This window comes from Oncorhynchus masou, chromosome 28, assembly GCF_036934945.1.
Source record: "Oncorhynchus masou masou isolate Uvic2021 chromosome 28, UVic_Omas_1.1, whole genome shotgun sequence".
NCBI lineage: Eukaryota > Metazoa > Chordata > Actinopteri > Salmoniformes > Salmonidae > Oncorhynchus > Oncorhynchus masou.
In genome coordinates, this window is record NC_088239.1 from 53,284,816 (window position 1) to 53,308,906 (window position 24,091).

Here is a 24,091-nt window from a genome sequence, read left to right on the forward strand (position 1 = left end):
TCATCATGATTGTTAAAGTTGACTTGAAAGACTAATAGTTTGACTTTCAGCACAGGGATTATACATTATGTGACTGTAGAAATACACAAGGAACATGTTTGAAATAATGTCTAAATAATGCTTAAATAATGAGTGTTTAGCTAGGATGGTTCTAACTTTTATGTCCTAGAAATCTTGCTTTCCCTGCTGAACTGAGCCTTGATAGCCCATTAAAGGTCGACACTTCCACCAAGTGGTAAGAAAGTGAAACTGCATGCGCTCTCTGACCGTCAAGAAAGAAAAGAGGCGGGGCCCTCTGGAATGATGAGGGAGGTTGTGTTGTCAACAACAGAACGTGGGAAAATTGTCAAATAAAAGACGAGCATTTTAGTGGTGTAAACTGACATCAATTCTAAGGTATGGTTTTCAATATTCATATTTCCTTCTCAGTTTGTGGTTCTTGTCAATGTTAAATCAGATATAGCCACAGAGGGAGCTAGCTGTTTACTTTAGCTCGTTAGCTAGTAACTATAGCATCCTATGATCCATCATGAGCTTGCCCGATTTCTTACACAGCACGCATCTATTATCTGTTCCCGGTAAAACATTTAATATCCGACCATGTGGAAAAGTTTTACCCCAGGGACGCAAACACAAATTATTTGACATAGATACTAAACATTGCTTGGTAACGTAAAGCGAACGTTAGCTAATGTTTTTAGCTAGCTACGTTAACACAGCACCCTAACCATGGATACTAAACTGTCCGGTGTTTCCAGATGTCTAGCATGAAATATAACCAATGATTAATTACAATACGAGTTAAATAATTTTCCTTCCAAAAAACAAATTGCAATTATGTAGCGTATCTGGGCCCTGTTGCGGATGTATTTTCGTTTTTTAAAATAGTAGAATATAAAGAGTTAAATTATCTCAAAACAATTTATCCATTAACCTGCAAGTAACGTTAAGGGTTATAAAAAGCGTCATTCCCGTATTGTCTACTGCGTTTCCCGGAATTGGAAGTTGATCCATTGATCAAAAAAAACGTCAGCCTGTTTTAAAGGTGAACTATGCAGAAACAAACAGGAAGCGACAAAGCGAGGCTCCACTTGATGGAAAATCTGTCTCCCTCAAGCAGTTGGTGTTTTCGCCCACCAAGCAAGTTGTTTTTGTATAGAGATCAATGAGATTGTTGAATTTGATCAACAACAAAAAAACAAATGGTTTATTTGCTATTTTTATCGGAGTTGTCTCGACAAGTTCATGCATATTCATGGTATTGGGCTGTTTGGGGTGGGGGGGAGAAGCATCTTGTCAGTATAGCCATCATTTTTTGGCAGAAATCGCTCTGCCATTTCCTGGTTGCTAAATTTCTAATAATTTGCCTGATTTTGGTGTATGTGACAAAACAAGCGTAGAGAATCATTGTACCATCTAAACTACTGTGAAATATATTTTCAATAACTGAAAATATAGTATTTAGAACGTGAATCATAGACATAGTTCACATAGGACATATCTACCAATTAGACTGTCTTTCAAGGAGAATGAGAGGCCTATAACTCACATTTTCTATGAATTTGGTAGGGTTGCCTAAAGTTAAATATTGCAGCTTAAAGTAACTGTCCAGTGAAAACACTAAAACATGTGGAAAAAGTCAAGGGGTGTGAATATTTGAAGGCACTGTACCTAGCTATCATTATGGATTAAATCCATTTTAATTCAATCACTTTTTGATTCACCCCTTTTTATTTGAATGAAACCTTTCCAATTTTAGAAATGCTCAGAAAGCGATGTTTTGGGGGGACCTGAATGCCAAAACGTTCAAGGGATAAAGCTGCCCAGTTGACCTATTTTGCATACCCCACCATACATACATGTCTTAATCACTGCAAAAATCACATTTGAGATTTATAGAATTTAAAAGCTTACAAACGGGGTTGTCAAACTATTTAATATATATATATATATATATATGAGGTCGACCAATTAAATCGGAATGGTCGATTTAATTAGGGCCGATTTCAACAATCGGAAATCAGTATTTTGGGGCGCCGATTTAAAAACAAATATATATTTTTTGTGTATATACCTTTATTTAACTAGGCAAGTCAGTTAAGAACACATTCTTACTTTCAATGACGGCCTTGGAATGGTGGCTTAACTGCCTTGTTCAGGGGCAGAGCGACAGATTTTCACCCTGTCAGCTCGGGGGATGCAATCTTGCAACCTTACAGTTAACTAGTCCAACACTAACCACCTGCCTCTCATTGCACTCCACGAGGAGCCTGCCTGTTACGCGAATGCAGTAGAATCCAAGGTAAGTTGCTAGCTAGCATTAAACTTATCTTATAAAAAACATTCATTCAATCATAATCACCAGTTATAACTACACATGGTTGATGATATTACTCGTTTATCTAGCGTGTTATATACCCTTTGTTGGCAATGCCAGAGGTCAAACGTTTTCTGTAAGTCTTCACAAGGTTTTCACACACTGTTGCTGGTATTTTGGTCCATTCCTCCATGCGGATCTCCTCTAGAGCAGTGATGTTTTGGGGCTGTTGCTGGGCAACATGGACTTTCAACTCCCTCCAAAGATTTTCTATGGGGTTGAGATCTGGAGACTGGCTAGGCCACTCCAGGACCTTAATGCTTCTTACGAAGCCACTCCTTCGTTGCCCGGGTGGTATGTTTGGGATCATTGTCATGCTGAAAGACCCAGCCACATTTCATCCTTAATGCCCTTGCTGATGGAAGAAGGTTTTCACTCAAAATCTCACGATACATGGCCCCATTCATTCTTTCCTTTACACGGATCAGTCGTCCTGGTCCCTTTGCAGAAAAACAGCCCCAAAGCATGATGTTTCCACCCCCATGCTTCACAGTAGGTATGGTGTTCTTTGGATGCAACTCAGCATTCTTTGTCCTCCAAACACAACGAGTTGAGTTTACCAAAAAGTTCTATTTTGGTTTCATCTGACCATATGACGTTCTCCCAATCTTCTTCTGGATCATCCAAATGCTCTCTAGCAAACTTCAGACAGGCCTGGACATGTACTGGCTTAAGCATGGGGACACGTCTGGCACTGCAGGATTTGAGTCCCTGGCGGCGTAGTGTGTTACTGATGGTAGGCTTTGTTACTTTGGTCCCAGCTCTCTGCGGGTCATTAACTAGGTCCCCCCGTGTGGTTCTGGGGTTTTTACTCACCGTTCTTGTGATCATTTTGACCCCACGGGGTGAGATCTTGCGTGGAGCCCCAGATCGCGGGAGATTATCAGTGGTCTTGTATGTCTTCCATTTCCTAATAATTTATCCCACAGTTGATTTCTTCAAACCAAGCTACTTACCTATTGTAGATTCAGTCTTCCCAGCCTGGTGCAGGTCTACAATTTTGTTTCTGGTGTCCTTTGACAGCTTTTTGGTCTTGGCCATAGTGGAGTGTGACTGGTTGTGGACAGGTGTCTTCTATACTGATAACAAGTTCAAACAGGTGCCATTAATATAGGTAACGAGTGGAGGACAGAGGAGCCTCTTAAAGAAGAAGTTACAGGTCTGTGAGAGCCAGAAATCTTGCTTGTTTGTAGGTGACCAAATACTTATTTTCCACCATAATTTGCAAATAAATTCATAAAAAATCCTACAATGTGATTTTTCTGGATTTCTTTTCTCATTTTGTCTGTCATAGTTGAAGTGTACCTATGATGAAAATTACAGGCCTCTCATCTTTTTAAGTGGGAGAACTTGCACAATTGGTGGCTGACTAAATACTTTTTTGCCCCACTATGTATGTATGTATGTATGTATGTATGTATGTATGTATGTATGTATGTATGTATGTATGTATGTATGTATGTATATACACACACACACAGTACCAGTCAAAAGTTTGGACACCTTTATTTTGACTATTTTCTACATTGTAAAATAATAGTGAAGACATCACAACTATGAAATAACACATATGGAATCATGTGGTAACCAAAACATAAATGTTAAACACATCAAAATATATTTGAGATTCTTCGAAGTAGCCACCCTTAGCCTTGACGACAGCTTTGCACACTCTTGGCATTCTCTCAACCAACTTCATGAGGTTGCCTGAATGCATTTCAATGAACAGGTGTGCCTTGTTAACTTAATTTGTGGAATTTATTTCCTTCTTAAAGTGTTTGAGCCAATCAGTTGTGTTGTGACAAGGGAGGGGTGATATACAGAAGATAGCCCTATTTGGTAAAAGACCAAGTCCACATTGGGCTAAATATGTCCTTTAGTCTGAGTCCAAATTTGAGATTTTTGGTTTCAACAGGTGAACGGATTATCTTCGCATGGGTAGTTCCCACCTTGAAGCATGGAGGAGGAGGTGTGATTGTCAGGGTGTCCTTTGCTGGTGACACTGTCAGTGATTTACTTAGAATTCAAGGTACACTTAACCAGCATGGCTACCACAGCATTCTGCAGCGATACGCCATCCATCTGGTTTGCGCTTAGTGGGACTATAATTTGTTTTTCAACAGGACCCAACACACCTCCAGACTATTTGACCAAGAAGGAGAGTGATGGAGTGCTCCATCAGATGACCTGTCCTCCACAATCCCCTGACCTCAACCCAATTGAATTGGTTTGGGATGATTTGGACCGCAGAGTGAAGGAAAAGCATCCAACAAGTTCTCAGCATATGTGGGAACTCCTTCAAGACTGTTGGAAAAGCATTCCAGGTGAAGAGCTTTGAGAGAATGCCAAGGGTGTGCAAAGCTGTCATCAAGGCAAAGGGTGGCTACTTTGAAGAATCTAAAATCTATTTAGATTTTTTTTAACACTTATTTGGCTACTACATGATTCCATATGTGTTATTTCATAGTTTTGATGTCTTCACTGTTATTCTGCAATGTAGAATATAGTCAAATTAAATAAATTTCCTTAAATGAGAAGGTGTGTCTGAACTTTTGACTGGTACTGTATATATGTATATACACAGTGCATTCGGAAAGTATTCAGACAACTTGGCTTTTTCCACATTTTGTTACATTACAGCCTTATTCTGAAATGGATAAAGAAAATAAAAAAATACTCATCAATCTACACACAATACCCCATAATGACAAAGCAAAAACAGGTTTTTAGAAATGTTTGCAATTTTATTAAATATAAAAAACTGAAATACCTTGTTTACATAAGTATTCAGACCCTTTGCTATGAAACTTGAAATTGAGCTCAGGTGCATCCTGTTTCCTTTGATCACCCTTGAGATGTTTCTACAATTTGATTGAAGTCCACCTGTGGTAAAATTCAACTGATTGGACATGATTTGGAAAGGCACACACCTGTCTATATAAGGTCCCACAATTGACAGTGCATGTCAGAGCAAAAACCAAACCATGAGGTCGAAGGAATTGTCCGTAAAGCTCAGAGACAGGACTGTGCCGAGTCGCATATTTGGGGAAGGGTACCATCATTATTAAATGGAAGAAGTTTGGAACCACCAAGACTCTTCCTAGAGCTGGCCGCTTGGTCAAACAGCAATCGGGGGAGAAAGGCCTTGGTCATGAAGGTGACCAAGAACCCGATGGTCACTCTGACATTGAATCATAGAAATATAGATCATAGAATAGACATGACCATTTAAATTGACATTCGCCGGCATCTTTATCTCCTGAATGTTTTGGCATTCATGTCCAAAAATAATCTTTCTGTCCACTTCTTCCATGGGAAAACATGTATGCAAAGTTTTGTTTAAATTAAAAGGGATGCAGTGAAAAAATGATTGAATTCAAATGCATTTACTCTACGCATAGTCTTTGGATGTGCCCACGTTCTCTGTCCATGATGTCTCTTATTGATTTTAGTTTATTTTACTGTTCCATTAGTTTAAGCAATTTTCCAACCTTTGTCCACAGTGATTTTGGCTTATTGACACAGAGGGGACCATGGGGAACACTAACACCGGTATGGGTACGGGACACAGGCGGGACAGCCGTGCCAAGGAGGGCGACAGGCCTAAAATTCTCATGGACAGTCCAGAGGATGCTGATATGTTCCATGGAGAGGACATCAAGGTCAGTTTTACAGGAGTGAACCTCTGTAATTATGTAGGGTGTCCAACCACTCTGCCCCAGAGAAAACGTGCTTTGGTGATAAAATGTAACTTCCTTATGTTTATAAAATACATTTTACCAAGACAAATATGATTATTCATGTTCTGAATTGTTCAAGTGGGGTTGTTCTCTATCATATCATTAACATTCTATCCAAAAAAAAACATTTCATAACCTAATACATCCGATAATAAGCACGGAGCTCTGTTGACAGTGGTGCAGGTTTCTCGTAATAACTGTTGAGGATTTTACATTTTGTGGTCATCAACTTCAAAGTTATTTCAGTGGGTCTTAAAAAGCTAATTGAGCACGACATGAGCTGAATGAAATGTAAAAGGCTTTGAAAATAAAAAGCTGGGTATGAGCTCTGTTGACATTTCACAGAGATACGCTTGTTTTTGTGAGAAATATTCTAAAAAGAACGTGAATCTTAAAAGAAAATACTACATATCATGTGTCCTATCCATCTTACCTCCTATTGTTTTGTGTCCTGTGGATTGTCAGGTAGACAGTAGCCTTAATTCTTGCACAGAATCCCGCCTAGCTGACTTGATGCCATTTTTCCAGATTTATTACCACTTATTTTCTCTGTCCTCCATTTAGTCACCCTGTACTGTAGGATACCAAACTAATTCTGTCTGTCTTTCAAGGGTAAAAACTTCAATAACTTTTGAATGGATTATGATGGAGGCATTAGGTTTGGACCATTGGTTTTCTTAGAGGATTGTCTACAGTATTAACGTAGTATTTTACCCCTTGGTCAAAACACACACAGAGACTCATCTCTCCCTCTTCCCTTGTCTCCTAGGCTCCACTAGAGAAAGAGGAGTACCTTGCATGGCGGCAGGACCTGGAGGCTGATAAGGGGCCCACACTGGACCGCCCCACTGTGTTCCGCTGGACTGGAAGCGGAAAGGAGGTCTTTCTGTCCGGTTCCTTCAACAACTGGGCCAACAAGATTCCCCTAACCAGGAGGTGGGTTAGCAGCCATGAGAAGGGCATCATACTTATAACAATATCGTTGACCTGCCTTTGGTGCAATTCACACAGTGTTGTGAGTGAGTATACACTGAATGTACAAAACATTAGGAACACCTGCTCTTTCCATGACATCGACTGACCAGGTGAAAGCTATGATCCCTTATTGATGTCACCTGTCAAATCCACTTCAATCAGTGTAGATGAAGACCGGTTATAGAAGGATTTTTAAGGCTTGAGACAATTGAGACATGGATTGTGTATGTGTGCCATGGGCAAGACAAAAGATTTAAGTGCCTTTGAACAGGGTATGTCAGTAGGTGCAAGGCGCACTGGTTTTATTCTGTCAAGAACTGGAACACTGCTGGGTTTTTCACGCTCAACAGTTTCCTGTGTTTATCAAGAATGGTCCACCACCCAAAGGACATCCAGCCAACTTGACAGAACTGTGGGATGCATTGGAGTCAACATGGGCCAGTATCCCTGTGGAACACTTTCGACACCTTGTAAAAGGGGGTGTAACTCAATATCAGGAAGGTGTTCTTAATGTTTTATACACTCAGTGTATACTGTATGTATGCCCTTACTGTTTATTTTAATTTTATTTTAGGGGGTAGATCAGCTTTAAAATTACAGATAGATTGTGGTCGGGTGATTGTGGAGGCCAGTTCATCGTATGCAGCACTCTATCACTCTCCTTCTTGATCGAATAGCCCTTACACAGCCTGGAGGTGTGTTGGAATATTGCCCAGTTGAAAAACAAATGATAGTCCCACTAAGCGCAAACCAGATGGGATGGTGTATCGCTGCAGAATTCTGTGGTAGCCATGCTGGTTAAGTATGCCTTGAATTCTAAATAAATCATGACAGTGTCACCAGCAAAGCACCCCCACACCATCACACCTCCTCCATGCTTCACGGTGGGAACCACACATGCAGAGATCATCCATTCACCTACTCTGCGACTCCAGAAGTCTCAAATCAGACGAAAGGACAGACTTCCACCGGTCTAATGTCCATTGCTCGTGTTTCTTGGCCCAAGAAATTATCTTCTTATTGGTGTCCTTTAATAGTGGTTTCTTAGCAGTGTCGTGTCTTTACTATCATTAAATGAAGACTTTTAGTTTTTTGTCAAAGATTCCCTGTAATTATTATTACGCGATTTAAACTGATTAATCATGTACCTGTAATTATCAAGGAAATCGGGGCACCAAGGAAAATATTGAGATTAAAGTTATAATTTTCCGAATATAACTTTTCCGATATTTTCATATCTGATCAATAGTCTTCTGATTAATTAATTATTTATTTTACCTCATGTTAGTCTCATTCCAAACGTTGGAATTTGTTGGTTATCTGCATGAACCCAGTCTTCACTATGAGTTATCCATACATCAATTGTCTTAAATAATTTATTTATTAACTAACTAAACAATCACAGAAATGCATATACAAACTAACAAAGTAAATATGGTTACAAGAAATGATAGGGGAATGTACGAAAGGGAAGTGGGGGTCGACTGAGAAGACAACACACAGTTGATCATTGAAATGCTAATCCTTTGCACATGAACGCTCACTCATTCGGGAACATTTGCAATCAATATATATATATTTACGCTCAGGGTGTCGTTGGGATCTCTGCTGAAAAGTTTGTTTCTGTTGGAGAGTATCCGTCCTCTCTCTCTCTCTCTCTCTCTCTCTCTCTCTCTCTCTCATGGTTAGAGGGGATAGTTCAGGGTGACATTCATTCATGTTGTTGTAGAATGGATGTTTCGGCGGTTGTCATTCTTCGCGTTCAATGATACCAAATTCCTAGCTGCAGACTAGTAATTAATATCAAAGACTTATTCTTATTCTGTCGGCATCAGAGTTTAACCACGTGGTATGGTTAAAAGATTCAGCAATGGTCTGCAACCTTTGTCCTCTCGTGATTGAGAGAAAACATGGTCTGTTACCTTTGTCCTCTCGTAATGGAGAAAAACATGGTCTCGTGAGAACTTCTCAAAGTTGGGGTTTTATTCAGGAGTTGCAGAAAAGGGCCTGTCCCAGGATGCCCGACCATAACTGGGCTCATGGGCGGTTCTCTGATTTAGTTAAACTCAAAAGAGAATGGGAGTTTCCTTCATTTAAAAAGTCCAAAATCACATTACACAATTTTACAAACAGTATCATCCTCACTCATTCATCTTATACAACAATTAGATGTAAACCTCATATCTGAGGCTATTATATAAACAGCATTATGGTAATCTGGGTTTTACAAACTTGTACCAAACGGACAAGTTCGTAGTTCTTCACCGATCTTCACCGATCTTTTATACCTTCTCCGGAACATAAATGTTGTTCGGACCTCAAGTTCTGTGAGGTGGAAGAAATTCCTTTGTTCTCTATGAAACTTCACTCTGTCTCTATACTGTATGGCCATGAGGCAGGATCTTCCTGGAATTTACGACCTCTCTGACCACAGCAGCCTAGTTGTAGGAGGCAGGGAGAGGGGGATGGGGCTTGCTGTACCCAAAGAGGGCAACGTCATGACAGCAGCAATTAGACCATGAAGGCCTGATTCACGCTGTCTCCTCTGAACAGTTGATGTTGAGATGTGTCTGTTACTTGAACTCTGTGAAGCATTTATTACCTCTGCAGCAGAGGTAACTCTGAGTCTCCCATTCCTGTAGCAGTCCTCATGAGAGCCAGTTTCATTATAGAGCTTGATGGTTTTTGCGACTCAACTTGCAGGAACTTTAAAAGTTCTTTGAATTTTCCAGATTGAATGACCATGTCTGAAAGTAATGATGGACTGTTGTTTCTCTTTACTCATTTGAGCTGTTCTTTCCATAATAATGGACTTGCTCTTTTACCAAATAGGGCTATCTTCTGTATACCACCCCTAACTTGTCACAACACAACTGATTGGCTCAAATATTTCACAAATTAACTTTAACAAGGCACACCTTTTAATTGAAATGCATTTCAGGTGACAACCTGAAATGGTTGAGAGAATGCCAAGTGTGTGCAAAGCTGTCAAGGCAAAGGGTGTCCACTTTTTAAGAATCGGTTTCAGAGGAAGGCCCAAAAAATGGCCAGACTCCAGCCACCCTAGTCATAGACTGTTCTCTCTGCTACCGCACGGCAAGCGGTACCGGAGCGGCAAGTCTTGGTCCAAAAGACTTCTTAACAGCTCCTACCCCCAAGCCATATGACTCCTGAACAGCTAATCAAATTGCTATCTGGACTATTTGCATTGTCCCCCCCCACCCCCATTTCTATGCTGCTACCTCAACTACCTGGACTAACCGTGCCCCTCACATTGACTCGGTACCCCTGTATGTAGCCTCGTTGCTGTTATCTTATTGTTGGTCCTTAATTATTTTTCTTATTTATTTTATACATTTACTTCAGTTTATTTTAGTAAATACTTTAACATTTTTTCCTTAACTGCATTTTTGGTTAAGGGCTTGTAAGTAAGCATTTCACTGTAAGGTGTAATGTGACAAATACAATTTGATTTAAATTCTTCAGCCATACCTGAGACCAAAAACAAGCTACATATGGACAGTACCAAAACACATGATCTGATGATTCTGTCTATTCGCTGCAAAATCTTCAGAGCTGGGATGGTTGAATCCCCCATATATATAACATTATATATGTTGCAAGAGTTTTGTCAAATCATTTAAATTGAATGACTCTTAGGTTTTGAATCCGCATCCTTTTGTGTATCAGTTCATGAACCATGTGCCATGGAATCTATACCATCTATACAACACAGCTGTCAATTCTTTGGTCCTTTAATGAAACTGGTATACATTTTATTTATCACAGTTTTCTTTAACCAATTATGGTCTTTAATTCAGGGCCGATTAAACAAGTTCCTTACTTTCTCCCCCTTTCACTTTCCTCCTCCATTTTTGTGGTAATGCTGCAATCAGTTGGTTGTAATTTTGGACAGAGCAGATATTTCCATTTAAAAAAATTATGAATTAATATATTTGAGTTTAACTATAATATTTGTTGTAATATTTGTTCTGTCTTTTCTGGTGGATTAAACTGAAATTGCAACCAACTTTCTATGGCCTGTTCTAAAAATAGTGATATTTTGGAAATTATTTCATTTTCAAACAAGTGAGAGGTTGTAATCTGAATCAAGGGAAAAAGGCCATTCTTGAACACTGGGTGAGCCATTCTTACCTATCTGATAGAGAACCAGCTTTTGTATGAATGAAGACCTTTAGTGAGAGGTATAATGCTTAAATATGTAATCATTTCTGCCCCGAATTCATAACGCTTTAATATTAGTTTGTTCTCTATTTCAGTCAGAACAACTTTGTGGCAATTGTGGATCTGCCTGAAGGAGAGCATCAGTATAAGTTCTATGTGGACGGCACGTGGACCCATGACCCAGCTGAGGTGAGCAGCGTGTTTTGGGGACCAGAACGACCTCTGTTTTACATGTTGTAATGGCTTTATAGGAACAACTGTCTCCTCAGCTATTTACACAAGCATATGGGAGTGAATGACTGGAACAGATTTGATGTTTATGAGTTCTCTGTTTCATTGCTGGTTTTGTGGTCCTCCAGCCTGTTGTAACCAACCAGCTAGGCACAGTCAACAATGTCATCCAAGTGAAGAAGACTGACTTTGAGGTGTTTGATGCACTTATGGTGGACTCACAGAAATGCTCTGATATGTCAGGTCAGTGTCAAGGTCAGTATCCATAACGTGTTCATCCATTCAAGTTATGCTACTGTATTGGAAAATGTCTCCATGGTGTTAGAAAGTTAGATTTCAACTTGCAATAGCAAAATATTAACTAGACAAATCTTGGTGTTTGCTCTCCCATTGTATTTATTAACTTGCCCCTCCTCCCATCTGTTTGTGAGTTAGACCTGTCTAGCTCTCCTCCCGGACCGTACCATCAGGACCCTTACATACCCAAGCAGGAAGAAAAGTTCAAGTCTCCGCCCATTCTCCCACCTCACTTGCTACAGGTCATCCTAAACAAGGACACAGGCATCTCTGTGAGTACAAGACGCTAACAACTGAATCTAAACCCTCATGGGAATATCAATGATGAAGACACGAGAGCTATTCATGTAATTGACAGTAATGTGTATGCACTGGAGTAAGATGTATTCTCTCTCCCTCTTCAGTGTGACCCTGCATTGCTCCCAGAACCCAATCATGTCATGCTCAATCACCTCTACGCCTTGTCCATCAAGGTAAGACCACAGGGAGATCAGAAAGATTAAATCAAAGCCATGGAGCCTTAGTAGATTGATTCAACGTCTGCAAGAGGTAACAGAAGGACTCCCAGAAGAGTTGCTTTTGGAGAGGTGAAGGGAAATGTCAAGTATGTGCTAATGGAGTTGTATATTTCTCTCTCTCTCTCCTCTTAGGATGGTGTGATGGTGCTTAGTGCGACTCATCGCTACAAGAAGAAGTATGTCACCACCCTGCTGTATAAGTTTATCTGACCAGAGGTCTATGGCGTCTCTGCCTTTGCACCGCAGACACCACAGCTTCTCACAGCACAGCCTCCAGCATTACACCTGTACATATCTCAGTTTAGAATGAGGAAGATTGCGGTGATAAAAATCAGTCTGCCTTTCCTCTTGTTCAATGACTGCCATCCCATTTGCTGATCACTAACCTTGCTTTGTTATAGACATAGAGGAGTACTAGGTAGCAGAATAGTTACGCATAGGAAGGAGAGAAACGTTTTGGGGGTGGTGGTGAATTCTGACTGATAATACGTAAGGGTTGTGTTGTGACCTGTGCTTGATGACAGGAGGTCCCTTCATCAGACAAGAACAGGAAATAGTATAACAGGAAGTAGTAGGTAAGATGCAGTATCATGGAAAACCATGCAGTGTTTGATTTTGGACAGATGCCCCAGTGTTGCTGTACAGTAGTAATAATCATTGATTTTGGACAGATGCCCCAGTGTTGCTATACAGTAGTAATAATCATTGACTTTGGACAGATGCCCCAGTGTTGCTGTACAGTAGTAATAATCATTGATTTTGCCAGTGGAGTTATTTTCCTGCCTTTTTATTGTGATTTTCTCTTCAGCCTCTGTTACTTGCCATTTGGCCAGTGTGCCTGCCCTTTGTATCATTATGCCTCACCAGCTATATCCGATTGCGTATCAGTGCACATGTTTTATTTAAATAGTAGTAAGTTAAGTAATCATTAGATAGTGCTGTGTATATTTTCTAAATGACTATATATGGTCTAAAACACCTCCCTTACATGTGAATCCAAGGGACCAACTCAGTGCGGTGACAGACAAGCAGAGTTGGAGATGGATTAATGAGGCTTGAAGCTCCTTTGACATCCTTGTTAATGTAACCCTCTTGGACCATGTTGTGTACATTTTTTCTTCTTTGTTTCCAGATTTCTATCCCAATAAAGATAATTGATTTTATAGCATTCTTATTGTGTGGTATCTCTGAAATAAAGGGTCTACCAGTATGGATAGGAATACAACCCTTGTAGATGGGCGTAGCCCCTTGACTATCAATTTGAGTGTCACATATGGGAATATGGGAGATCTAATCTAAATGTATTCCTCCCCTTTGTTTGATCTGATTTCCACAGTATTCGTTGAACCAAAATATTGTGAATCTATTAAAGTGTTATACTAGTATTCTTTCATGTTCAAGTAATAGGTAACATTTTGTTGAGGCATGGCCCTATTAATCCTAGGGGAAGGAGCCAGATGGCTTTCTAAAAGTGTGAAGATAGCAATATGTCAGCGGAAAAAAATTATCTTCCCCAATGCAATATGAACATTTCTTTCCTGGACATGTTTTGGGGTGAAAAGGATAGAGACCTTGAGAGTCATTGCAGGAGTACACACAGCCCTAATTCCCAGACACATATTTCTCACCATGTCTTTCTCCATACAACCACAACATATATGTTTAATCTACATGAGCATAAATGTGTGATTTTGATGTATTGTTGCATCAACTTAAAAAAAAAAACAGCATTTGGACAACTAGTAATGTGACTCTTTGGTTTGCCCTGAGCTCAATTGCAGTGAAAGTTGTCATATGTTTCCGAACACTCACCCAATTGGTGGAAATTCAACAGTGTTACCTTGTCTTCTTATCTAGTATTGTGTCTGTTCGTTGTGTCATGCCATGTTATCTCAAAGCTATTCTGGGAACACATCCGCCTGAGTCTGGGACACTATATATCCACTAAAACTACTGTACTATAGCTCGTACATTACTTTTCGAATAAATGTATATCAATCAAATCAAATTTGATTGGTCGCACATATTTAGCAGATGTTATTGCGGGTGTAGCGAAATACTTGTGTTCCTAGCTCCAACAGCGCAGAAAAATCTAACAATACACAGAAATCTAAAAGTTAAATAATGGAATTAAGAAATATTAGGATGAGCAATGTCGGAGTCCAGAGTGTGTATGTATATGTATGTATATATATATATATATATATATATATATATACAGTTGAGTCATTCTTTAGACTAGTGGAGTATCTGGAGCATCATCATTTGTGGGTTCGATTAAATGCTCAAAATGGCCAGAAACAAAGAACTTTCTTCTGAAACTCATCCGTCTATTCTTGTTCTGTGAAATGAAGGCTATTCCATGCGAGAAATTGCCAAGAAACTGAAGATCTCGTACAACGCTGTGTTCTACTCCCTTCACAGAACAGCGCAAACTGGCTCTAACCAGAATAGAAAGATGAGTGTGAGGCCCCGTTGCACAACTGAGCAGGAGGACAAGTACATAACTGTCCACTATGGAAGTAAAGAAAGAGGGAGGCAAAGAGATTATAATTCAAACAGGGCCCAAATATTGTACTATGCAGGCCAACATTCAAACCCCCAGTAGAGGGAACCAATGTTTTCATATGTCCTAGTGACAAGTCCTCCACTTTGAGAGGAACATGCACAACATATTTGAACATCTGCCAAACTGTGGAACGCAATGTTACCAGTTCTCTGTTTGTCTGCTCAGGAACATTTCAGGTGTGCTGCTGACAAAAGAGCTCACAGACAAAAGTGTTCCCCCTCTTCCTCTTGTCATGGTGAAGAGCGGCAGCAATAAGCGACAAAAACACTTCACACAGCAACATAAACCCTCTGTTTAGCGAGTGGTTCCTAAATGTTAGAAGCATTCAGGTGGGACAACACTAGACTCAACTGGGGAGCTTTCAGAATGGCACTGTGAAGCAAATTGGTTGGCGGCAAATTACTGGCCTGCATTTTAGAAAAAGACCAGCGACTGACATTTCATTGGGAGAGCTTTACACATGTCCAGACATTTTAACTTGGCATAGTTATTGGGTAATATGTAGTGTTTCTGTTCTTTGGAACAGCATGTGCCGTTTCATTGTGAGGTTGGAACTTGGAACATTCCACAACATGTAGGCCTACCTGTACCAGCCTGCCAGAACAGCCTGGTCTCAGACGTCAGACATAACACAGGAAATGTAAATCCAGGACTCTCAAATTAGTATGATACCTGTATGTTATGTTTAGTTACATAAGACAGATGGTTACCTTAAGGCAAAATCTAGTGGGGCGATTGGTCGAGGTGGATGGGTGGGAAAATACAACACAAGTTAGAATCTCATCACAGACAACTGGGCCAATTGTGTACCCCCTCATGGTTCTGTCCGACACAGCCCGGGATCAAACCCGGGTCTGTAGTGATGCCACTGTGATGCAGTGCCTTAGAACGCTGTGTCACTCGGGAGGCCCACGGACAACTTTACCATTTTAGCAACTTTTCAACTACTTACTACTTTTAGTTACTTTGCATTTAGCTAACTATTCCCCTAACCATTTAACCTAACTCCTAAACTTAACCCCTAGCCAAGCTAACATTTGCCAGCTAGCTAGAATTTGTAACATATCATACATTTTGCAAATTCATAACTTTTAGTACGTTTCGCCAAGTCATAACATATAGTACGTTTCGCCAAGTCATAACATATAGTACGTTTCGCCAAGTCATAACATATAGTACGTTTCGCCAAGTCATAACATATAGTACGTTTCGCCAAGTCATAACATATAGTACGTTTTGCCAAGTCATAACATATAGTACGTTTCGCCAAGTCATAACATATAGTACGTTTTGCCAAGTCATAACATATAGTACGTTTCGCCAAGTCATAACATATTGTACGTTTCGCCAAGTCATAACATATTGTACGTTTTGCCAAGTCATAACATATTGTATGTTTTGCAAATTTGCAACATATCATATGAAATGGCTGATGGATATCCACAAATGAATACATACAATAGGAAACATATATCATACTAAATGGAGTGTCTCGGATATACATACAGAATAATATGAAATGCTCCAAGTCCATGCTGGTCAGAACATACAATAGCGGACACATGCTGCCTTTTGAGTTGTATTTGGAAATAGAGAACTATCATGTTTATGTTTTGTGGGGAGGGGTCATGACACATGGCATCACCTTTCATGATGACCATACAATGTGAGATCCACACACTAGTTTCAGTCTGACCTATCTACCTGGAACAATTCACAACATCTTAAGTCCAAGGACATTATAGTCCGGGGGGGGGGGGTAAGAGAGAACAAATGAAAGCAGACTCACATCACTCTCTATTCCGAACACATGGTGACTCCACCCTAGCATGTAAACAAACACAGGCTCCAATGCTGCCATGGTTACAAACCACTTGCTGTGTTTCTACCGCCCAAGTGAGCTGATGTTCACGTTGCCGGAGGCTCTACAGCATTACCCAACAGTACTGCAGATAGTTGGGCGTGTCAGTCAAGGTGGCTCATGTGGAGGCATGCCATTGTATCACTCCTACACCCAGAACATCCATTGACATTGGCCTGTTTGGAATGCATGATGTGGCAGATAGGAAGACACCCAGGGAAATCTGAGCCTTGTTGATGTAGAGCACAATAACAAGCCTTTAGATAGTGTTCGGTAGTGGAAGCATGAGCAAACTGCACACCTGACTTATATACTAATGTGGACACAACTCAAAAGCGTGATTAGTTAGGATGTTGACAACTGTGCCATACAGATTGCAAAATAGTTGGGAAGAGATTTTTGATGTACCGATTCCATGTAACAGGGTGTATGAGTTGATATAAACAACGCAAGATTCAAGACTTCGTGATTTTCAGCTAAAATTATATAGAATCCTTGCCACCAACAAAATGAATATTTGGGGCATAAAATCATCGAAGCTCTGCAGATTTTGTTGTGAGGATACAGAATCAATAGACCATTTATTTTGGTATTGCCCTCAGGTAGCCTGTTTCTGGTCCAGGAATGGCTGAAAATGCATATCATTGATCTAAAATTGATCCTAGAAATAGTACTGTTAGGAGATTTGAAGAGACCGGGTCAGTCAATTACTAATATACTAATACTCTTCCTAAAAGTATTTATATTCAACACGCAATCTGTACATTCTATTCGATTAGATAGATTTAAATCTATGTTAATCATAGCATAGTTGAAAGACATGTGTTGCATAGAAACACAAAGTGGGTGTCCCAGCAGAGATAGATGGGATGGTCTGAGTGAAGCTGAGGGTTGGGTATGTGGAATTGGAGACAAGTGGGAGTGGAGTTGCTGTGTGAGAGAGCATGATGGTCAAAAGATCAAGGGGAAAAAAGTCAAAATAAAAGTACATTTTAATGACTAAGTGGCAGTGTTTTTACAACTAATGTCAGTTTGCCTGAGGCTGATGCCATGCAGGTGTTTGTACACATGCATATACACACACTCTCATTCAAATAAACACATACAAGAATACACATGTAATAGTGCCAGACATGCACACAAACATATACAGTTGGCATTGCTGTTATGATTTGTTGTCCTTGATGTCCTTTGTTTTAAATGCATTTTGTTTTACATTGTCGTTTCCTTGTTAGTTCCGGGTTCTTGGGGGTGGGGAATGGAATTGTCTTTCTTCTGGGGGGGGGGGGGGTGGGAGGGGTCTGGAATGATTGAGGGACAGCTATTGGGGAACATCTTGGAGGGTTTGGATTTCACAAGATTGTGATCATGAAAAAGGAAACGGACATTATCACTATCATGCACACACACCCTCACAAGGATGGCTGTTGCAGAAAGACTGATACATGTTTGATAGTGTATTGATGCCGTATGGTTTGTCCTTCATGTTCTAATACTTCAATGTTACCTTTTTTTAAACTTAAAAAGCTTGATTAGTTTCAAAACGCTGCTGTTAATCAGTTTTGGACAAAATCCTGCTCCTACTGCATTCTGTTCATGTGACAACAGAAAGAATGCGGAAGATTCCATCCACATTTGTCAAAGTAGGCTCACTTGAGTTGCTCATGTTGGTATACGTGCTTATAGTAGGGGTTAGCTTAGATGTCTAATAACTAGTATAGGAAACTGGAGGGTGGTATGTTGTCTGTTTAGCTATCCATGAAGTCAGAATTGATTTACTTCACCTTTATTTAACCAGGCAGGCCAGTTGAGAACAAGTTCTCATTTACAACTGCGACCTGGCCAAGAAAAAGCAGAGCGACAAAAACGATTACAAACGTACAGTCAATAACACTGGAACATCTGTGTACAGTGTGTGCAAATGAAGTAAGGAGGCAATAAAAAAAATAAATAAAAAATAAGCCGTAGTGGCAAAGTAATTACAATTTAGTAGTTGACAAGTGATATGTGCAAGTACTAGAATGAGAACTTAATATTATTTTCAAATGTTTAATAAAAACTCAAAGCACATATTACATTTGTACAAAGGCCAGTCAGGGTGGCTGAAGTTAGAGTCTGCATGGCAGCTATAAACAACATCCAGCCTCAGTGGGAGGGCATTGAGTTTGTACAATTAGTCCATCATATACACCTTGAAACAAAAACCTCTGGACGTTTCCCAGAAGCCAACATACAGTAAAATAATAACTTATTATGATCTTGGTGCTGGGAAACTCACCCACTGAAATGGGTAAAAAAAATAAAGTAACACAGGACTAAAATCTGTAAGAAATACAATGGTGCAAATCAATTTCACATTAGTTGGGGCCCAGATGAGCCATGGACGTTAAGGGCCACTACAAAGGAACACATTATAGTCCTCCTAACCTCTACCATGAGATGGGGTCATTCCATTTTAACAGTCAATTCAATGAGTCACTTCCTCGATCAAGATTAAAAATCAGGTTTAACATTGCACATTTTCTAAGCAACAGATTGCCCAGTTGGCAGTTGAGACAGCTACTTTGATCCACACCTGAATCAGAAATGGCAAGGCTGGCTCGCTTCCTGACCAAACTAGGGAGAGTTCACTCTACCAGAAAGTGACAGTTATCCAGTCACCCTGAACTCTGGCTGATGAAGGCTGAGGGGTGGGAGAGTTCAGGGAAAAGAGGGCTCTTCAGGCTGGTTCCCCCACTCCTTGGCCATGAGGGGGGACGTTGGAGGGAGTGGGGAGTGGTGATGCGGCGCTGTACCGGGGCTTTACTATACACAGCCCCCTCAGGCTCTACACACACACAGTAGTTCTGTCCCCCGTTGTTGTCCCAACGCAGCGCGGCCCCACTGCCTGGCCGGAACAACACACAGAACTCCAGACGCTCGCTGGGATCCAGGTTTTGGGGGAGGGGGACATCAAAGGCAAACACGTCAGTCTCTGTGGCCCCGTAGCGTTGCTGCAGGTAGGAACAGGGGATGTCCTGGTGGCTTCGCCACGAGTCAAAGGTTACTCGCACGTACACAGTCTTCTCAAAGCTGACATTGCAGACACGCACGGTGCCACTCAGTGATCGCTCAGTCACACTGCAGCTCTCCAGCTGCACCAGGACCTCCTGCAGGCGGGCTTGGAAGGTCTTGAAGTCTGCCATGGGTTGGGGGAAGGCCAGACTTAATCTCAAGAGCTGCTGCTTCCCACCGACAGGACCCGGCCACAGGCCCTGCGGTCTGATAGGAGGGGAGGAGGTAGAGGGGGAAGAAGAGTCAGCCCTCTGGGTTGTGGAAAAGGAGTTGTCTGGGATATATAGTCGCACTGCAGTGAGAGACAGCCCCTTAGTATCAGCAAACACTACACGCTTCTTCTTAGGGCTGGCACTGCTCCTGCGCACACAGCTCTTGGTCTCAGACCGCTCTGGGGAGGAGGAGGATGAAGATGAGGAGTGCGGCGCAGCAGTGTGAAGGCTGGCTCTGGGAGACCGGTAGTCTTTGGTGTGAAGGTGAGGTCTCAGGACCTTCAGAGGGGACACACCCTGTAGACGACAGAGGGGCAGGCTCTGGCTCAGGCACAGTCGCATGGCGAGGTCCACTGGCATGGCAGACTGCTGGGGTATGGAGTGGCCGACAAACATTTGAAGCATTCTGAGGATGGAAGGATAAAATTATGTTGAGAAATGGGGATGCATCCCCCCCCCAAGAAATAATAATATATATCTAACATCTACAAATGTGTTGGTGAGATCCAATGGATTAGTGAACACTTACTGTGTACAGTTCATTCTCGGACTGGACGTTGTATGGAGCAGAGCTAAAAGTTGTTCTAGCAAAGACCAGAATGATATCTGTGAACAAGAAAAACACCAAATGTAATACTCAATCTATACTGATACTGTTAAAACCCTAATGTCATGGACAGACAGAAATAACTGGAATGAGCATCTGACAATTATACAAGATTACATTTTTTGAGTTTCTGAGAAGATTAAAACCCAAACTACACTATGGAAGTTTAGGATGCAGCGTACATTTGCATATATCCAATTTGTAAGTCGCTCTGGATAAGAGCGTCTGCTAAATGACTTAAATGTAATGTAATATAAACCAAAGACAGGAAATATACATTTTAAGAAGCTGTTTTGATTAGTAATAACTTACACTAACTTTACACATGCCTATTTTTAAAGTAACACCAGTGAAGGTAACACTATAAACACCAGTGACTGACAAATCTGCAGACAAGATGCATAGCTAAAATGGAACCCATAGTAGCTTGAACCACAATTCTTAAAATGTAAATAAAATCACTTAATCATAGGATTTTAATTAAAATGTCCTTTCCCCTGACTATAAAACCACTGACATCTTAAGGCCTTGCATAAAATAACCAAATTTCTAGAACGCACACCTAGCATGTTTTTTTTTTTAGCACAATGGCCCTGCCTCCAATGAACATTTGACCCAGGAAAAAGTTGTAAGGGATGTTGAATTTGTTCAGTGATATTTAAAAAAATAAAAACGTTTTTTTATTTTTATAAAAGGGTATGCTAACCCCAGTAATATGGAAGAGGCAGCTTTTCCCTGAAATTATTTTGTACATTAGTAATAGTTAAGTAGTCAACTAAACAAAGCTAATTACTTCTGTACGACATTTAAAGAGAAACAAAAAAACACAAGTAGGTCTCTAGACCTCAACTCATGACCCCAGAAATTAGCTAATTTAATGCTACTGATCCTGTTCTACAACATAAATAAAAATGTTTGTAATTGAACTTAAAACACTTCAATTTAAACAAAAAAACATTGTCAGGCAAACACTTCTTGTGGGACAGGAAAGCCACCGTTTTCGTAGAACGACCCAGTTAACGAGCTATAAAAACTAAACACATGGACAAAACACATTTCATTCGAAGTAGCCCTAATTTGTGAAAAGCCCAAAAAATAAACGTAAAAAATAAGAATACGCGTAGGTTACTTACGGAATACTCACTCCAAAATCACTCTAATAATGTCCATCTGTAATTGGCTTGAAGAACAGAGAATAAACACACTGAATACCTTCGGAATATCACCTTCCAGTTGTTTCCATTCTAAACGTTGTTACTATATCACCCCTTTCGACGGCTCATGTGAATGTTCTCTAAAGACATCCAAGGGCTATTTAATGAGATACTGCTCCTGAGTCGTGCCCCCTGAGTCTTCACGTGAACCGTGTGGTTTAACCAATCAAATGTCTCCTGTCTCCACCTTCGTCAAAGTGAGCTTCCGGTATGAATGAAGTGTGGCATGATCAAATTAATCTAATGTAGCAGACTGGTCTAATAGACTAGACGTAACATAATAGACTAAATGTAAATCCGAGACAATCAAATGAAATATGTTATGTTTGGCATGGTTACATAACGTGAACGTACATTATGTGTAACACGCATATTGAATCTAATGAAGGACGACTGAAGCATTTGAGCTAATTAGACATTTTGCAACTACTTACTACTTTTCACTACTTAGTGTGTTAGCTAACCCTTCCCCTAACTCTAACATTAACCCTAACGTTAGACACCTAGTTAACTTTAGTCACAACAAATTGTAATTTGTAACATATTATATAAAATAGATGATGAACATCAACAAATATATACATACCAATTGGACTACACACAGATTTACATTTACTATGTTATGTCTATCCATGAGTCCATGTTGCAGCTAGCAAGCAAAAATACATGTCAGAAACAAGATCCCCTACATACCGGGGCATTCTTCTTTGGGGTTTAACAGCAGTTGGCATCCAACATGTTGCATTACCACCCCCAACTGGACTATAATTTAAATCCATTATACTTTGACAAACAAAACGGAAAAAAGTCACACACAATAAAAATTTTTTTTTTAAATAATACAAATAAAAAAATACAGTTCCAACTAACCCTACACTCATTAAATATCCACTACCCAATTCCACTACTTTGAACCTATATATATATTTTTTTCTTCACACCTTTATTTAACCAGGTAGGCTAGTTGAGAACAAGTTCTCATTTACAACTGCGACCTGGCCAAGATAAAGCATAGCAGTGTGAACAGACAACAACACAGTTACACATGGAGTAAACAACAAACAAGTCAATAACTCTTTAGAAAAAAAAGAGTCTATATACATTGTGTGCAAAAGGCATGAGGAGGTAGGTGAATAATTACAATTTAGCAGATTAAGTGGAGTGATAAATGATCAGATGAACATGTGCAAATAGAGATACTGGTGTGCAAAAGAGCAGAAAAGTAGATAAATAAAAACAGTATGGGGATGAGGTAGGTCAATTGGGTGGGCTATTTACAGATGGACTGTGTACAGCTGCAGCGATCAGTTAGCTGCTCAGATAGCAGATGTTTAAAGTTGGTGAGGGAAATAAAGGTCTCCAACTTCAGCTTGAATATTTTTGCAATTTGTTCCAGTCACAGGCAGCAGAGAACTGGAAGGAAAGGCGGCCAAATGAGGTGTTGGCTTTAGGGATGATCAGTGAGATACACCTGCTGGAGCTCGTGCTACGGGTGGGTGTTGCCATCGTGACCAGTGAACTGAGATAAGGCGGAGCTTTACCTAGCATGGACTTGTAGATGACCTGGAGCCAGTGGGTCTGGCGACAAATATGTAGCGAGGGCAGCCGACTAGAGCATACAGGTCGCAGTGGTGGGTGGCATAAAGTGCTTTAGTAACAAAATGGATGGCACTGTGATAAACTGCATCTAGTTTGCTGAGTAGAGTATTGGAAGCTAATTTGTAGATGACATCGCCGAAGTCGAGGATCGGTAGGATAGTCAGTTTTACTAGGCTAAGATGGTCAGCTTGATTGAAGGAGTCTTTGTTGCGAAATAGAAAACCGACTCTAGATTTGATTTTGGATTGGAGATGTTTGATATCAGCCTGGAAGGAGAGTTTACAGTCTAGCCAGACACCTAGGTACTTATAGATGTCTACATATTCTAGGTCGGAACCATCCAGGGTGGTGATGCTAGTCGGGCGTGCGGGTGCAGGCAGCGAACGGTTGAAAAGCATGCATTTGGTTCTACTAGCGTTTAAGAGCAGTTGAAGGCCACGGAAGGAGTTTTGTATGGCATTGAAGCTTGTTTGGAGGTTAGATAGCAGAGTGTCCAAGGACGGACCGGAAGTATATAGAATGGTGTCGTCTGCGTAGAGGTGGACCAGGGAATCGCCCGCAGCAAGAGCAACATCATTGATATATACAGAGAAAAGAGTCGGCCCGAGAATTGAACCCTGTGGTACCCCCATAGAGACTGCCAGAGGACCGG

The 24,091-nt window shown here is 40.5% G+C and overlaps 2 protein-coding genes across 6 annotated transcripts; one reads left to right on the top strand and one right to left on the bottom strand.

Annotated features, from left to right (window-relative positions):
- Positions 1–283: 283 nt before the first annotated feature.
- On the top strand, positions 284–13,491 carry prkab1a (protein kinase, AMP-activated, beta 1 non-catalytic subunit, a). 3 transcript variants are annotated; one of them, XM_064942608.1, is made up of 9 exons: positions 284–396; positions 4,501–4,701; positions 5,881–6,039; positions 6,887–7,053; positions 11,373–11,466; positions 11,637–11,763; positions 11,944–12,077; positions 12,210–12,278; positions 12,456–13,491. In XM_064942608.1, exons 3-9 carry the CDS (start codon positions 5,911–5,913, stop codon positions 12,531–12,533), a joined length of 798 nt encoding a protein of 265 aa, XP_064798680.1. In that variant the 5' UTR covers positions 284–396; positions 4,501–4,701; positions 5,881–5,910; the 3' UTR covers positions 12,534–13,491. The 3 variants fall into 3 exon arrangements, with proteins under 3 accessions (XP_064798680.1, XP_064798679.1, XP_064798681.1); XM_064942607.1 differs by lacking the exon at positions 4,501–4,701; XM_064942609.1 differs by lacking the exon at positions 4,501–4,701 and having other exon boundaries at positions 11,637–11,751.
- A 4,236-nt stretch (positions 13,492–17,727) lies between these two features.
- Positions 17,728–22,032, bottom strand: LOC135517908 (protein phosphatase 1 regulatory subunit 3C-B-like). 3 transcript variants are annotated; one of them, XM_064942612.1, is made up of 3 exons: positions 21,839–22,032; positions 20,549–20,625; positions 17,728–20,425 (listed from the first exon to the last, which is right to left on the bottom strand). In XM_064942612.1, the coding sequence occupies exons 2-3, from the start codon at positions 20,560–20,562 to the stop codon at positions 19,411–19,413; spliced, it is 1,029 nt and encodes a 342-aa protein (XP_064798684.1). In that variant the 5' UTR covers positions 20,563–20,625; positions 21,839–22,032; the 3' UTR covers positions 17,728–19,410. The 3 variants fall into 3 exon arrangements, with proteins under 3 accessions (XP_064798684.1, XP_064798683.1, XP_064798682.1); XM_064942611.1 differs by having other exon boundaries at positions 21,771–22,032; XM_064942610.1 differs by having other exon boundaries at positions 21,760–22,032.
- Positions 22,033–24,091: the final 2,059 nt, after the last annotated feature.

Excerpts from the sequence above, each read along its gene's own strand:
- prkab1a (XM_064942608.1), top strand. The coding sequence starts at position 5,911 with ATGGGGAACACTAACACCGGTATGGGTACGGGACACAGGCGGGACAGC. Across the intron at positions 12,078-12,209 it reads ACAAGGACACAGGCATCTCT|TGTGACCCTGCATTGCTCCC; the intron begins GTGAGTACAAGA and ends CTCCCTCTTCAG. Across the intron at positions 12,279-12,455 it reads TCTACGCCTTGTCCATCAAG|GATGGTGTGATGGTGCTTAG; the intron begins GTAAGACCACAG and ends CTCTCCTCTTAG.